The sequence below is a fragment of the Ochotona curzoniae genome, unplaced genomic scaffold (assembly GCF_017591425.1).
Source record: "Ochotona curzoniae isolate NIBS_2020 unplaced genomic scaffold, NIBS_Ocur_1.0 contig_46, whole genome shotgun sequence".
Taxonomy (NCBI): domain Eukaryota; kingdom Metazoa; phylum Chordata; class Mammalia; order Lagomorpha; family Ochotonidae; genus Ochotona; species Ochotona curzoniae.
This window is the reverse complement of record NW_024466340.1, coordinates 9137231-9153724: the sequence shown is the minus strand read 5'-3', so window position 1 is coordinate 9153724 and position 16494 is coordinate 9137231. Positions and strand designations below refer to the sequence as shown.

Sequence of the window (16494 nt, the reverse complement as noted above, 5' to 3'; positions counted from 1 at the left end):
CCCACCAGAGACGGGGGTCCCTTCTGGTGAAGACTCCACGGGAAGCTTTACACTGTGGCTGCTTCTGTCTTCCTTTCAACTGTGAACCTGTGTACGTGACCCAGATGGCCACACGCCGCACACGCACCTTGTGGTGGAGGTGGAGGAGACGGAGGTGGCAGCTGCGGTGGTGGTGGTGGTGGTGGTGGTGGTGGTGGAGGCTGGCCCGCTGCTCGTGTCGGCTGAGCTGGGAGGGGGTGGAGGTGTGGTCCCAGGAGGCGGTGGGGCAGTAGTCGTCACTCCAGGGGAGCTGGACAGGGTCACACCGGCGGGAAGGGTGCTGTAGTAAGTGGTCACGTCAATCCCGGGGGGAGGTGGGGCCAGACAGTAGGTGCCATCCGGTAACATGTAGTAGCTGTAATACATGGCTGCCACCGTTGCTGTGAAAGGACACATTTTGGGGGAGTGAGAGTTGCAGATGACACGTGCATGAAGAGAGGACTCCACAAATCCTGCAGCACCTGGGACAGACACTTGGCAAAGCAAGGCCCATCAGGGACAGATGGCAGGTGACCACTGTTAGGACACGCAGAGAGCAGCCGGACATGAATTTCCCAGCCTGTCTCTGAGACCACCTGGGCTCGCAAGAGCGTGGCTCCTCCCCTCCCCACTCGGTACTGTGGGCACCTATGCCTCTCCCTCCATCTTTCAACCTGGAAACCACCCCACAAATAAGCCTGCTCTTCATCCCTGCTTCCAGGATGCAGCCTGACGTGAGAACTGCTGATGCCACTCGGGCTACTCAGCGATTACCTCAGCGGCTACACACACACACACCCGCAGGACACGCTCCTCAGCGGCACACCACACACACCCCTGTAGCAAAGCGGTCCACTGTCCCATCAGGCCTGTATCAAGTGAGACCAGCAGCACTGTGGTATGTGGGTTAAGACACTGTCTGAAATGCTGGCAACCCATACGGGTGCTGGTTCAAGGCTCTGTTGCTTCATTTCCCATTCAGCTCTGCTAACAGCCTGGGATACCAGCAGCACATGGGCAAGAAGCTGGGGCCCTAAACTCAGGTGGGGAGATGTAGAGGAAGCTCCTGGCCATTGTGGCCATTTGGGAAGTGAATCAAGAAGACAAAAAAAAAAAAAAAGCCACTGCCGGTGCCGCTCGCGTGTACCCACTGCCGGTGCCGCTCGAGTGCACCTAGCGTAGCCGCCACCTGTGCTGCTGGTGACCTAGATGAGGCACCAGGTCAAGTCCAACTTGACCTCCTGATGACGTTGCTGGGCAGGCACTGGAGGATGGCCGAGACGCTTGTGTGCTTGAACCGTTCCTTGCTTTGACCACTGTGGTCATTTGGGGAGCACAAAAGCAGATGAAAGATTTCTCTCTTTCTCACTTTCAAAAATAAATACATCTTTTAAAAAAATCCTGAAAGTTCATTTTTTTTTGTAAAATGCTCAAAATTAGCACAAATCACAAAAGATCCAATGAAGTAATTAAGAATTTTTAGTAGAAGTTCTGCTGTAGACAAAGTGGCTGGTTCTACTAGAAAGATACTTCTAATTAGAAATTTTATTTCCATTTTCAATTGATTTACACTTTAGTTTTTTTAAAGCTTCAGTTATTTTTATTTGAAAGGCAGATTTACAGAGGGGAGGGAGGGAGGGATGGGGAGGGGGAGGAGGGAAGGGGGGAGGAGGGGTGAGGGGGAGGGAGGGAGGAGAGGTGAGGGGGGAGGGAGGGAGGGAGGGGGAGGAGGGAAGGGGAGGAGAGGTGAGGGGGGAGGAGGGGTGAGGGGTGAGGAGGGGTGAGGGGGAGGAGGGGAGGGAGGAGGGAGGGAGGAGGGAAGAGGGGAGGAGAGGTGAGAGGGGAGGGAGGAGGGGGAGAGGAGGGAGGGGGGGAGGACGTGAATGGATCCTCCATCTGCTAGTTCCATCTCCAAACGGCCACAATGGTCAGAGCTTGAACTGGTCCAAAGAGAAGCTAGGAGCTTCTTCCAGGTTGCCCACGCGGCTGTCAGGGCCCCAAGGACTTGGAGTCATCCTTTCCCGCTTCCTCAGGCCACCAGCAGGACTGGACGCCAAGCAGAGTCCAGCCAGCACCAACATGGTCACTGGCAACATGGGTGGAGACTGACCCATGCCACCGCACCAGGCCCTAAAACAGGGGTATTTTTTTGTTGTTCTTTTTGAAACACGAGTGGAAGCCCTTCATTGTCCATAATTTCCAATAATGCATGCGATGTAGAGAAAAGCAGTGATGTAATGTTTCTCAAAAATGGGCCCTGTGCCACAGCTCAGCAGCAAAACCCTCCCCTTGCAAACACGGAGATGCCACACGGGCGCTGGCTTGTGTCCTGGCTGCTCCATTTCCCATCCAGGACCCTGCTTATGACCCAAAGCCTTGGACCCAGAACCTAATGGGAGACACACCAGTGGTTCCTGGCTCCCGGCTCTGGATCCGCTCAGCTCTGGCCGTTGCAGCCATTCGGGGAAGGAACCAGAGATGGAGGATCTTCCTGTCTTTCCTTCTCTACGTAAATCTGATGTGCCTTTCCAAGAAAAATAAATAAATTTAAATCTTTTTTCTAAAAACAGCTAAGGCCAGAAAGACCACAAGGTCTACAAGCGTTGTGGATATATTCGCAGCTACTAATGACTTCTTTTTTTTTTTAAAGATTTATTTATTGTTGGGTCCGGCGGCGTGGCCTAGTGGCTAAAGTCCTCACCTTGAACGCACCAGGATCCCATATGGGCACCAGTTCTAATCCCGGCAGCTCTACTTCCCATCCAGCTCCCTGCTTGTGGCCTGGGAAAGCAGTCGAGGACGGCCCAATGCTTTGCACCCGTGTGGGAGACCTGGAAGAGGTTCCTGGCTCCTGGCTCTGGATTGGCACAGCACCGGCCATTGTGCTCACTTTGGGAGTGAATCATCGGACGGAAGATCTTCCTCTCTGTCTCTCCTCCTCTCTGTATATCTGACTTTGTAACAAAAATAAACAAATCTTAAAAAAATTTTATTGTTTTGGAAAGTCAGATTTATAGAAAGACAGAAAGTTCTTCTGATTCACTCCCTAAATTGCTGCAATGGCTGGAACTGTGTTGATCCAAAGTCAGGAGCCGGGAGCCTCTTCTGGGTCTCCCACGAGGTTGCTGGGTGCCAAGGCTTTGGCTGTCCTCCACTGCTGTCACACACAAGCAGGAAACTGGATGGGAAGTGGAGCAGCCAGGACACGAACTGGTGGTGCCCATATGGGATCCTGACATACGCAAGGTAAGAACTTTAGCAACTAGGTTACTGTCCCGGGCCCCCACTTTTTCCTGCTAAGATCCTTTTTTTCTTTTTATTTTTAAAAATAATTATTACATGGTTAATCAGGGTAGGAATGATCAAGGTTTAGGGAAAATTGGGGGAATTCGTTACTTCCAAATTTGCCATTTCTTGTTTTTCCTGGGGTGAGGGAACAAAGCAGAAATCCACTCAGGATATTAATCCCAGTAGCCAGGGATGAGGAGCCTCCACCTCTTATCAACCGAGTCTCCACGTGGACATGTTCCAAGGGTTCCGGCCAGGTGGCTTGGATAGCTCTGAAATGCTGATTTCACCAATCCGAGCAAGGTGTCTATTTTGGGGGTCTTCTATGTGAGTACAAGAGACAAGAACTTAGGCCATCATCTCCTGCTTTCTCAGGCGATTCACAGGGAGTTAGGTCAGAAGTGGAGCAGCTGGGACTTGAACTGGCGTCGATTTAGGATGCCGGTGCCAGAGGTGGAGACTCAGCTTGCTATGCCACAGTGCCAGCCCCATGACTTACCTCTGATTAAGCATGTGCCCATGAACTCCAGCGCTTTCAACGCTTGTTCTAAATATTTGAGGTGGGATACAGGCCCCCACGTGCCCTCCAGGGTCTTGATGGGAAGATAGTCTGAAGCCTTGGATAGAGCACATGTGTGCTGGGGGTGGCAGTGGCATCTGGCTCCCTGGGAGGGCAGAGCTGGCTTGTCAACACTGCAATCCCAGCACTATCTGCTGATGGAGACAGGGTTGCATTAGAGGAATACGGGTACTCCTGTCCAAACCAGCATGGGGCGTGGCTTCCACTGGTGTGGGTGGGCGTGTGGGCTTGTAGGGGCCCAGAGGATGGCGCTGGCAGGGTGGGCTTGTGGGAGTGGGGAGGTGCAGGCATACAGGGGTCTGGAAAATGATGCTGGTATGGGTGGGCTTGTGTGGGCATGGGGTGCTCGTTGGGCTGTGGGCCTTCTGGTGACAGGAAATATCTTCCAATGCTGACATTCTTTTGCTTCATCCATTCTATTTTAGAGACTCTCCTCTATACTTTTAATTTGCTTCACTGTAGTCTTAATTTCTGATATATCAGCATTCATTTCCTGTATGATATGTTCCTTAAATTCCTGAACTCCAGCATTACGTGTTTCTTGCTGTTGATAAGAAGCTTTATAGGGCCAAGTGCAGTGGCCTAAAGGCTAACATTCTCATCTTGAAAGCACTGGGATCCCATATGGGCACCGGTTCTAATCCTGGCAACCCTGCTTCCCATCCAGCTCTGCTTGTGGCCTGGGAAAGCAGTCGAGGATGGCCCAAAGCCTTGGGACTCTGTACCCCTGTGGGAGACCTGAAAGAGCTCCTGACTCCTGGCTTTGGATGGGCGCAGCTTCGGCCGTTGCAGTTACTTGGGGAGTGAACCATCGGACAGAAGACCTTCCTCTCTCTATCTTCCTCTATATATCAGACTTTGCAATAAAAATATAATACATTTTTTTTTTAAAAAAAGAAGCTATATAACAAGTTTTTTGAATTCTGTGTCCCCCATTTTCTCGATGTCTTCCTCAGTTAACTCTGAGGATGGCGAAGCCTTTTGCTCCTTTGCAGGGGAGTCTTCAGCAATAGTCCCTGTGTGTCTTCTTTTGCTCTTGGTCATTGTACTTTTGGTTAGCAGATTCTTCTTGGGGCAGGTTTCTAAGCTCTGTCACCCACAGGTCTACAATTCGATTTTACTCATTGTGGTTGGTACATGGCTCTTTGCAGTTCTTTGTGCCACTCCCTCCAGTGAGTTCCAGGTCTGGGTTCTTAAGTTAGATTTCCACCATGATCTCCACAGCCACAGCTCCTGGGTCACTAGTCTCCATCCCCTGTGATACCGTGCCTGAGGCTGCACTGTAGTCTGTACAGTTGGAGCAGGTCCCAGGATTAGGGAGACACCAGGTGTCCCACATAGCTAGGTTGTTGGTGATGCTGATCTTGCAGGAACCTGTTGACTGTTAGGTCTGAGCACCACACGGACCCATTTAGACCCATAGGATGCCAAAATTGATATTATTTTTCCTGTGGGACCAGTGCAAAGCACTGAGCTCAGTGAGTTTGCTCCCAGCTCCGCCGATGCAGCTCACTGTTGTTTCTGCAGTCTTAAAACTTTTGACACACTGTACAAAATGGCACCTGATGTGTCACTCCTAGAGTTCTTGATTTGCTGGCCGTCAGGTCTGAGGGCTACCCAACCCTATCTTGGGTGGAACCTGTACTATGCCATGTTGTTGCAGTTCACTGAGCCAGAAATGAGTTCACTCCCAGCTCAGTGCATGTGCAGTCCTGTCCCATAGTCTGTCTCTCTACACAAAATGGCGCCCCACTCAGTTCCAGGGGGCAGACTGGGGTGAAATCCTCCCTCATCCTGCACCACCTGTCTGGGACCTGCTGCTGTCTCTGCTCCCAGTCAAATCAAATCAAACACATCAGCAGGATGGGCACCTTTTGTGTGTTCACCTCCTGAGCTCTGGTAAACACCTTTCCCACCTTGTCGCTAGTGGAGTTCCGGAACTCCCAAACCAACAACAATGCTGACTTCTCACTTGCCATCGAGACTGGCGCTGTATCCTTGGAGCACTCCACATGGAGCCCATCCGGCAGACGCTCAGCATGGTACACCACACACACGTTTCTACTTCGGTGCTTCTCTGTTAGCCCTCCGCCCATGCTCCTCACAGGGGTCGTGGGGGTGGCTGTGGGGCAGCACTGGATCCAAAGGGAGGTGCTGGGGTCCGGGCCTTGCTGGCTTCTGGAGGCCGAGTTCTGACACAGCTCACGTGGGAATGCAGACGCCCCACAGCCCGGGGAGTGCACAGGCATGGAGAATAGTCCCTTCTAACATGTCCCCGACGGCTGCGGCCTCATGCTTCAGATGAGCAGGTTTCTGAGGACCGGCCCTTTGGGCAGAGGGCAGCGGCACAGCCGACGGCCTGCATGTGGCCACAGCCCTTTTTTTTTTTAGAGATTTATTTTATTTTTATTGGAAAGTCAGATATACAGAGAGGAGAGACAGAGAGGAAGATCTTCCGTCCGATGATTCACTCCCCAAGTGAGCGCAACGGTCGATGCTATGCCGATCCGAAGCCAGGAGCCTCTACTGGGTCTCCCACGCGGGTGCAGGGTCCCAAAGCTTTGGGCTTTCCTTGATTGCTTTCCTGGGCCACAGGCAGTGAGCTGGAAGGGAAGCGGGGCCGCCGGGATTAGAACCGGTGCCCATATGGGATCCCGGGCGTGCAAGGCAAGGACCTTAACCACTGCGCCACTGCGCCGGGCCCCACAGCCCTTCCTGAAGAGGTGAGGGCCATGCTTCACTCAGCGGGTTTAAGGTCAGTGCTCCCTGCCACCCAGCCGGTGAGCAAGCCCACCCACGAAGGCCGTCCTCACCTGCAGCTCCACAGCAGGCCATGGCTGCGGTTGTGTAGCTGGCATTTAAGACAAAAAAGATTTATTTACTTAACAGGTAGTGTTATGAGACAGACAGAGCTCTTCCATTTTCTGGTTTATTTCCTAAATGGCTGTAATGGTTGGGGTGGGTCAGGCCAAACTGAAAAGCCTGGAGCTCCATCCATTCTCCCATGTGGGTGGCCCATCCTCCACTGCTTTCTTAGCTCCACGGAGACCTCAATTAGAGCTCATGGGGGGCACCTGTTTGGTGGGCAGCAGTGCTGGCACCACGAGCACTGGGAACTTCCTTTTAAAAGTGAGGACACCCTTTGCCTCCCACAAATGGAAGCTTTTATTTTTGAAAGAACAAGTCGGGGTGGGTGTGGCAGGTAGTTGGAGAGCTTGCAGCTCCTGACACCAACCTCCTGCCTGCAGATCCTGAAAGGCAGCAGGCGATGGCTCCAGGACTTGGTTCCTGCCACCCAGTGTCAGTGTGGCTTAGCTCTGAGCACTGTGGGCAGGTGGGCACTGAACCAGTGGTCGAGAGCTTTGCATTTCAAAATTACAGTCAACAGAGAGCTCTTCCATCCAGTGGTCCACTCCCCAAATGGCTCAATGGCCAGTGCTGGGCCAGGCTGGAGGCAGGAGCCAGGGCTCGTCCGGGGTCTTTCAGGCTGTTGGCAGGGAGCTGCATCCTGAGCAGAGGAACTAGGATACAAACCGGCGCCTGTATGGGCTAACAGCACAGCACACAATGACTAAGTGCTATGGCAAACTTTCAAAAAAGCTGTTTGAAATGCTTTCTCAAATTGTATGAAAATGTTGAAAAATATTCTCCCAAGTATGACAGTATCCTGAGCAAAAAATCTGTCCTTAATCTCACCATTATGTGGCTTTTTCGTGTGTTCTCTTCATCTCTGCTTGCGGTACAAGAAGGGCATCTCAGGGCACCGAGGACTGAAGCACAGTGCTCTGTCACCCTGTGGGCCTGCCCTCCAATCTAGATCACGGGCCAACCTGGAAATGAGCGTATTCGCACACCATGTGCAGTACGCACACACTTCCAGACCTCTGATTTAGAGCCCTTGATTTCTATTTAATATCCCACAGGCCTCTGGGAGGAAGCATCCAGCTCACGGTCAGAGCTGGTGCGCAGAACGGCCACTTTCCACACAGCTACCTGGCCGACAGACCAATATCAGAATCCATGATGTGAACTTCTACAATATCAGCTTTTTGTTCAAAACTAACCTCCCGCAAGGTTTTCTTCTCACCGGACAACTGGGACCCCTAAAACATACAACCATTTTTAGATCTGGCAGGCTCGAGCCAGGTTCAGCTGCCCAGAGTTGAGAATTAGGTTGTCTTCACACTGAGCCAGGAGACGTCAACGCTGTCAGCTTGGGGCTGGCCTAGGTGCAGTACGTCAAGTCTGCCTGCAGTACTGGCACTCCATACAGGTACCTGTGAGTCTCAGCTGCTTCATTTCTGATCCAGCTCCCTGCTAACGCGCCTGAGAAAGCAGTGGAAGACGGCCCAAGTGCTTGGGGCCCTGCGTGCATATGGTAGACCTGGAAGATGCTTCAAGCCAGTCCAGACCCAACCATCTGCAGTCATTTGGGAAGGGAACCAGCAGATGGAAATCTTCTCTGTAGCTGGGGGCTAATCCTCTGTGGAACCAGCATCCCACACGGGCATCGGTTTGTGTCCTAGATGCTCAACTTCCAATCCAGCTCCTGTTAACTGCTGGGAAAGCATCAGAGGCTGGTCAAAGTCCTTGGAACCCTGCATCTACATGGGAGAACTGAAAAACTTCTGGCTCCATACTGGCTTAGCTCTGGCTGTTACAGTTGTTTTGGGAGGGAACCAGCAGATGGAAGAATTTTCTGCATCTTTCTTTCATTCTCTGTAAAACTGGCCTTTCACATACAAATAAATAAATCTTAAAAATAAAAAACAAGGGTCCAGTACAGTAGCCTAGTGGTTAAAGTCCTTGTCTTGCACACACTGGGATCCCATTTGGGTGCTGGTTCGTGACGCAGCTCCCCCACTTCCCATCCAGCTCCATGCTCATGGTCTGGGAAAGCAGTCGGGGAGGGTCGAACGCCTTGGGACCCTACACCCTTGTGGGAGACCGGGAGAGGCTCCTGGCTCCTGGCTTCGGATTGGCTCAGCTAAGCTTTGGCTGTTGCGGTCACTTAGAGAGTGAATCAGAGGATGGAAGATCTTCCCCTCTGTATAGCTGACTTTCCAGTAAAGATAAATCTTTTACTTATCAACATAACCCAGTACTAAGTGTTACTGTCACCTTCACGTTCCAGTCCCCAGTGGAAAAAACACAAAGAGGAGAAACTGCTGTCCTTGCATGGCCGCAGGTAATTAAAAACAATTATTTTCTTTGGAAGTCAGAGCTTGAAAGAGAGAGAGAGAAGGTGAGACGGAGAAATCTAACTGTTGGTTCACCCCCAAAATGGCGGCAGTGGTAAGAGCTGCAGACCCGGGGCTGCTCCCCGGTGGGTGCAGGAGCCCGAGGCTGCGGCCATCCTCTGCTGGAGAGCAGAGCAGAAGCAACTCCCAAGCAGGAGGTCTAGTCTCGGCTATGGCAGGTGCTGCTCCCTCCCCAAGTAATCTCGAAGACTTCCCTACAGATTTCTCTGCGTATTATCGTCTTGGTAAGGCAGTGATCCATCAGCCCTCTATAGCAGAAAATATGTAAGGAAAAACAGAGTGCAACAAAAACAGGATAAAGACAGCTCCAGCAGAAAACCAGCAGCAGCCACCGCCTCTTGTGACTCCTGAGCTGGCCTCCAGCCCTGAGAGCTCCTGCAGCCTCCTGGAGTCCCAAGGAATGTCCACCTAAGGTCCGGCACATGCTTTCCCCTGACTGCTGCACAGACGGGCGTGGTGTCCCAGACAGCCTCCTTGTCCCCTCAGCCCGCCCATGACTGCTAAGGACTTCCTCCCACTCTCCCTGTCACACAGTAAGACCTTTTCTAGAAATGGAGTCCGGAAAATAAGGCACCTAAGGTCATGATTTTCAAAAAGAGAATGTCGTAAGCAACAGAAAAAAAGCACATTTAAAAAAGGTCACATAAAACGCTTTCACTTAAGCTATTTATAGAAAAGCATTTTTTTAAAGCACTGCTCTAACACAGTGGGCAGCGTTTGGCATCACCGCCTCCTCCACAGTTCACTTGATCTTCATATTTTTCTGCAAGGACTTATAACTAGCAACAGAAAACTAAGCACTACAAAATACAGAGCTGGACAAACAGTTCAGTTTACGCATTTAGACGTAAGGAGCTCTAAGGAAAGCATTTCTTGAAGATACACATAGACGCTTTTCTTCCCAGCTGACTGACAGGCATGGCCGAGGCGTCCCAAGCGGCCTTCCAGGGACAGGAGGAGACAGCCAGGCTGGCGGCCCTGGAGCCTGCCCCGGGAACGCAGAGCACACAGACAGCAGGCTGGAGCCTGCACCGTGAAGAAGGGGCGCAGAGCACTAGCTGACTTTCCAACAAGCATCATGTAACCATAGTTGTGCCCTGGGACACTCACAAGTCACACTGCCAAATTCCAGCAGCACAAGCAGGTGACGTCAGCCGCTCCTGCTCCCGTTTTCCACTCAAAGAACACGGGGCACTTCCACCCACTTGTAATCAGATGGCTAGTGGACTTCCCACCTCCCTCGGGAGCGCCAGCTGTGGGACTCCTTCAGAGAGAGCTCACTCATAAGGCAGGTGCGCAAGCGCTCTTCCTTCTGCATTCACTGTTGTTCTGCTAATGTGCCCCAACTGGACACACGGAGTCACAGTGACATCCCACCAAAGGCTACTTCATCGCAACACTCACCCTCACAGGGTGTTAGGGGCTGCGCTGCCTGGTCGCTACTGCTCCATGGGGCTAGGCTCTGAAGGCAGCAGGGACAACGCCTACTGATGGATGAGCTTCAAACCCAGCTATGGCTGCTCTTACCTACATAAAGCTTTAAAGATTTAATCATTTTTCTCGGGACTGCAGATCAGATTTATGGAGAGGAGATAGAAAGATCTTCCATTTGCTGGCTCACTCCCCAAACAGCTGCAATGGCCAGAGATGAGCTCCCCTGAAGCCCAGGAGCCTCTTCCAGGTCTCCCAGCAGGTGCAGGGTTCCAAAGATTTGGGCTGTCCTCAACTGCTTTCCCAGGCCACAAGCAGGGAGCTGGATGGGAAGTGGGGCAGCCAGGACACCAACCGGTGCCCTTATGGGATCCCAGTGCTTGCAAGGTGAGGATTTAGACACTGAGCCATCACTCAGGGCCTGATCTTTCCCTTTTGAGGTAGAAGTTGCTTATATGCAAAAGACATTTCTCCATTAATTGATGTGCTGGCTCAAATGCATGATTTCTGCCCTGCTGAAGCGGCCTTACATCCCCAAGCACTGGGGAAGGGCGTGTGCTCTGTGAAACCACCTTCCTAGGTGGCCCGCTGTCTCCCTCTCCTAGCCAGTCTGGGCTCCGAGAGACTGCACCTGCATGCCAGCCGGGAGGTTGATGGGAAGACCAAGAGCACACCGAAAGGCCTGACTAGCAGAGGGCTTAGGGACGGTGAAGGGTGCCTGACTTCTCCCATTTCCAGGCCTCCCCAGCTCAGCCAGTGGCCCAGTGGGGGGACCAGCCAGCGTGCCCTGCTTCTCCAGGCCTTGATCACCAGTGTATGCAACTAAGACACTAATTTAAACAAAAAGCACACTTGGTTATATTCTGCATGGAAACCCTGAAGGCAGATATTCTGCACACATTTCAGAGTTTATACTTCTGTAGGATCCAGAGGAACAATGAAACTGAGGGCAGTTGGGGGCGAAGGGGAGGTACTAAACAAAATCCTAAGAATCTGAAAAATGTGTGAACAGACACAGTAAGCACCCTTGCTGTGACACAGCTAGTAAGGCTACCGCCTGCGGCGCCGGTATCCCATGTAGATGCCAGTTCCAGTCTCAGCTGCTCCACTTCTAATTCAGCTTCATGCCAGCATGTTCAAGAAAGCAACAAAGGATTGCCCACGTGCTCGGGCCCTTGCAGCCACATGGGAAACCCAAAAGCAGCAACTAGTTCCTGGCTTCAGACCAGACCAGGTCAGGCCATTGTAGCCAGGGAAGCCTGGCTCTGGCTGGCCCAAGCTCGACACCTTGCCATGTCCTTGTCACTAGGGTGTCATGTGCCACCTGTGTTTGCAGGCCTGCCCCTGGCATGCGTATGATCAACTTGCTGAGCAGACATGGCCTTATCTATGAATGCTACTTGAATGCTGGATAACTGCCGATTCCTTTTCCCACTCAGCCAGCCCTCTGCGGAACGAGGGTGCAGTGGACATGGCCTTGGCTTTCCAGGAAGGGCAGCACCCCAGGGCTGTGTCAGTGTGCAGACACAGCCAGGCACTCTGAAGCGAGGAGAGGCCTGCACCAGTGCGCCAGGGAGCTCCTGCTTAGGAAGAAGTGGCTGCGGCAGCCGCTTCTCTGAGATCCTAACCAGCACTCTGCTGGTTCACGCTCCAGTGCCCACCATAGTCAGAGCCACAGACACAGCCAGACCTGGACAGAGGTGGCGGGAATCCAGCTCCCTGAGCCGTCACAGCTGCTTCCTGGAGCTGAAGCTGGGAACGGAAGCCAGCGCTTGGAGGGCTTCTGTACCACGCAAAGCTTCCCCCTTCTCCAAGAGGATGCAGTCTTTGAGTGAGGCCTCTGTTAGCCAAATTCCCGCTTCTCTTCTTGAGAACCCAAAGTGTAAGCTTTTATTCTTTACCTCATGGAGCCCAATCCCAATGCAGAAGCTGTGAACAACCAGTAGGCAGATGGCAGGATCGGGGAAGGGCAGCCCCAGGGATGGGCTGCTCCCTATGCAGAGAGCCCCAGTGCCACTTGGCCAGGATGCATCCTGCCCTTCCTGCTGCACTGCGCGGGGGCAGGAGGCCAAGCCTCTCTAGCAGTCACGGAATCCTCAGCTGAGGTCCCGTCCCTGGGTGGGATCAGCACCTCTGGGTGTCTTCTGGGGTGCTGTTTGTCTTCAGGAGGCCAGGTCCATCACCTAGGGCACACACATGCGTTTGAGCATGAGACCACCCTCTGGGGAGCATCCGTGCCAAGATGAGGGTTGGCAAGTGCTCCTCCACACCTGACTGGAGGATGATCTGCCAAGGGCAGGATGGGCCTCCCCTCTCTCCAGAACACAAGCTGGCCACGAGCCCCCAGGAGCACTGTGTGAAGAAACCTCTTGGGAGCATGCTGAGGGGGTGGGAGGCTGCCCCTGCCTGAGCTTACGGCAAGCAGCAGACGGGGTACACGCAGGCTCTTGGGGCTCCCAGAGGACACTGAAACACCACAGGCTCTCTCCCTAACACCTCACCCCGCCATGGCGCAGGACTGAACACCGAGACCCTCAATGCTGCAGGCTCACCCCTTGCTCCCGTGGGAAATGAGATGGCTCAAAGAAGACTCACAGAGGACAGGTGAGGCCTCAGCCCAGGAAGGCGTCCCCACCTGCAGGTGCTTCAGGCATACCTCCCTCTGGTATGTCTCTTTGCTGGCATTTGCAGCTGCGGGCATCCACCCCTTGATGCTTCGAACCAAGCTTTCCACCCCCAGTATGACTTCTCTGTTCTCAGAGCACCTGCCTGGCCACCTCCTGAGAGGGTTCTTCACCCAGTGAACATGGTGTTCACTGGGGACTCGTGGCCACCAACCTCATCAAGTGTAGCAACAATGCCCACTCAGAAAAATTTGGAGAATTTGGAGAAAAATATGCAGGGGACAATATGGTGGCACGGTGAGTTACACTGCTGCCTGTGACACCAGCATCCAACAGGAGCACTAGTTCAGGTCCCAGCTGCTCTGCTTCTGCTCCAGCTCCCTGCGAAGGTGTCTGACTCAACAGCCTGAGGGCACAGGTCTTGGAATCCACCCTCTCCAGCTGAAAACAGCTGACATCCACTGCAGGACCTGGACAGCTTAACCCCAAACAGACGAACCCAGAAGACATGCACCACAGCACAGCACAGGTACACCAACACTAAACTCACACCATGTCAGCATCACTCAGCTGGCCATGCGGCCCATGGACTCTGTGACAGCACAGCAATCGGCTTCCCCACCACGGCTGGGACCAGCACGGGACCCCAGGTGCAAAGCCCCAAGGGCAGAATTAAGACGAGATTCGGCATGGCTGGTGTAACAACTCAATTACTTAATCCTCCACCTGCAAGTGCCAGCATCCCATATGGGTATCAGTTCGCGTCTTAGTCACTCCACTTCTCATCCACCTTCCTGCTAATGGCCTGAGAAAGCAGTAGAGGATGGCCCAAAGCCTTGGGACCCTACATGGGAGACCTGGAAGAGGCTCCCGGCTTTGCATAAGCTCAGCACTGGTTGGTACAGCTCCTGGGTACAGAATCAGTGCATGGAAGACCTCCTCTCCCCATCTCTCCTTCTTTCTGTAAATCTTCCAAACAAAGTAACTCTTAGGGAAAACAAAAAGTTGGTTGGCACGAATCACTGGTTGGCAGTGGCCGTGGACATGGTGGGGCTGTACCCTGTTGGACACAGTGAGGGAACGCCACCTCAGCCCACAGACCGTGGACCTGAGCAGGGGGACGTCCTCTAACTCCATAGCTTTCCCTGGGACTCGGATCCCAAGTTCCAGCTCCTGGATCTCTTAGGACACTGGAGTCAGGCCACCTTCCCGAACGTCCCCAGGCAGATGGCTGCGGTGGTGGCCCACAGTGCTGCTCACCGAGTAGGCCCTGCGGAGTGAGCTCAGTGCTCTGATCCTCAGGACTGACACAGGAACACACATCAAAGACCTGCTAAGGCTACCTGTCAGCTATGTTCAGTTCCTACAAAACCAGGCCAGGCCCGCATGCTTGTGGTTATATGCCTACCACGTTCCCTGTGTACAGCAGAGGACTTCAAACCCACCCATGTTCTGAGAGCAGCTGGTGTCTACCCACTGAGCACCCAGCTGGAGCACTTCCTGTCAGGAAACCGCAATCTTGACTTTCCCTGGGCTCCAGGAAAGTGAGGCTGCCCAGCCCCTCTGGCCTCCTCCTCCTCCTCCTCACAGCATGACAGCTGCCCAGCCCCTCTGGCCTCCTCCTCACAACAGTGAGCAGTTGGAAAGATGAATTCCGCAGTGCACAGCCCCCGCCCCGAGCCACACAGGGTGGCATGTCCTGTCACAGCCTCTGCAGAGCCGGGCATCCTCCAGTAGCATCAAGGCCAGTCCCTCTGCCAGAATGTCCTCTCCTTCACAACAGTGGGGTTGTGCAGACATGACAGACTGGACCCGATCCAAGTCTTGGAGGTCGGCTGGGCAGAGCCGTGGGGAGTGCTGCCTGGGGTGTACTCACGCCATGCACCCTCCATGGGACCCACCCACCCATCAGGGCCAGTCTGACGCAGCAGAGGTGACTTGCCAATCAGAGAAGTTACTAAGTTCTCTTAGGGAAGAGAGTCCTCTGGGGAGTGACGTGCAGAACGTCCCCTCAAGGAACATCAATATCATGTCAGTCTGTGACAGTGCTGGAAGGGGAAGCTTCCAGAACAGTCAGCAGGCTTAACAAGCTTGTCCTCTGCTCAGGCCTGACAGATACCATGAAGGCAGCCACATCTGCCCAGGAAGCTATGGGACAAGTCCCTTCTCTCACTCGATACTTGACCTCTGAGTAACATAACTAAATGAAGACCTGAACCTGATCAAAGTCACCTTAAAAGCTCCTGAATACAACTTCAAGATTAACTTCCAATTAGGGGTCAGCATGATGGCTCAATTGCCTCATCCTCTACCTCCAAGTGCCAGCATCCCATATGGTCGCTGACTGGTGTCTGGGCTGCTCCCTGCTTGTGGTCTGGGACAGCAGAGAGGATGCCCCAAAGCCTTGGGACCCTGCACCCGTGTGGGAGACCCAGAAGAGGCTCCTGGCTCAGGATTGGCTAAGCTTCAGCTGTAGTGGCCCTTAGGGGAGTGAACCAGTAGAAGGAAGAGATTCATCTGTCTCTCCTTCTCTCTGTAAATCTGCCTTTTCAATAAAAATAAATCTCAAAATTTACCTTCAATTAATGCAATCTGGATATAATTAAAAAGCCGGAAGAACAGCAGTCAGTAAGAAGAAACATCACCGTGCCCACTCTACCTGGCCCTCTGCGCGACCCACCAAATGCGAGCAGACACTTGGGTCATGGCTTCTTAAGCCACACCGCACAACTGCTTACACCGTATGAGGCATTGTGCATGATGCCTACATGACTGAAAGCTCCTGGGAGCAAGCAAGTTCTACACAAACACTACCCCATTTTCTATCAGGGACTTGAACAGGTACAGATTGGCCACCTGTGTCCTCAGGGACCACTGTCCATTCAGACAACACCTTTCCAGCTCTCAGGTCTCCCTGACTGCACCTGTCAGCAACAAGTGGTTCTGCGATGTTCATAGCACAAGACCTGCAGCCCATGACCCCTAGCATGACTCTCCCGTCCTTCACACAGCAGCCTGTGTCCCATGGCAGCCCGTGCCCCCCAGCATGACTCCTGCCCTTCAAACAGCAGCCCGTGTCCCGTGGCAGCCTCTCTGCTGTAGCAGGGCAGGAGGTCATTGTGTACGGCTTCTGACATGTTAAAGCAGCAGCTGCCTCCAACACCTGCTAGTGGGCACTGCCCTCCTTCCTGGTCCTTCCCAGGATGCAGCGTTGGTGCTGCCGCGGGGTCAGGACAATGAAGGGGCGCAGCCCCACAGCAGGAGGTGCTCCTGGATGTGGCGGACGCAGGTC

General features: G+C 53.2%; 1 protein-coding gene across 6 annotated transcripts in view; it reads right to left on the bottom strand.

Moving 5' to 3' along the window:
- LOC121160943 (splicing factor SWAP) overlaps positions 1 to 16494 on the bottom strand; it is a 49654-nt gene that overhangs the window by 19663 nt on the left and 13497 nt on the right. For 3 of the 6 annotated variants that reach the window (XM_040987149.1, XM_040987150.1, XM_040987153.1), the window contains one exon: positions 128 to 419. In XM_040987149.1, coding sequence (XP_040843083.1) covers positions 128 to 419 — 292 coding nt within the window. The remainder of the gene's footprint in view (positions 1 to 127; positions 420 to 16494) is intronic. The other 3 variants (XM_040987151.1, XM_040987152.1, XM_040987154.1) reach the window with 1 other exon arrangement.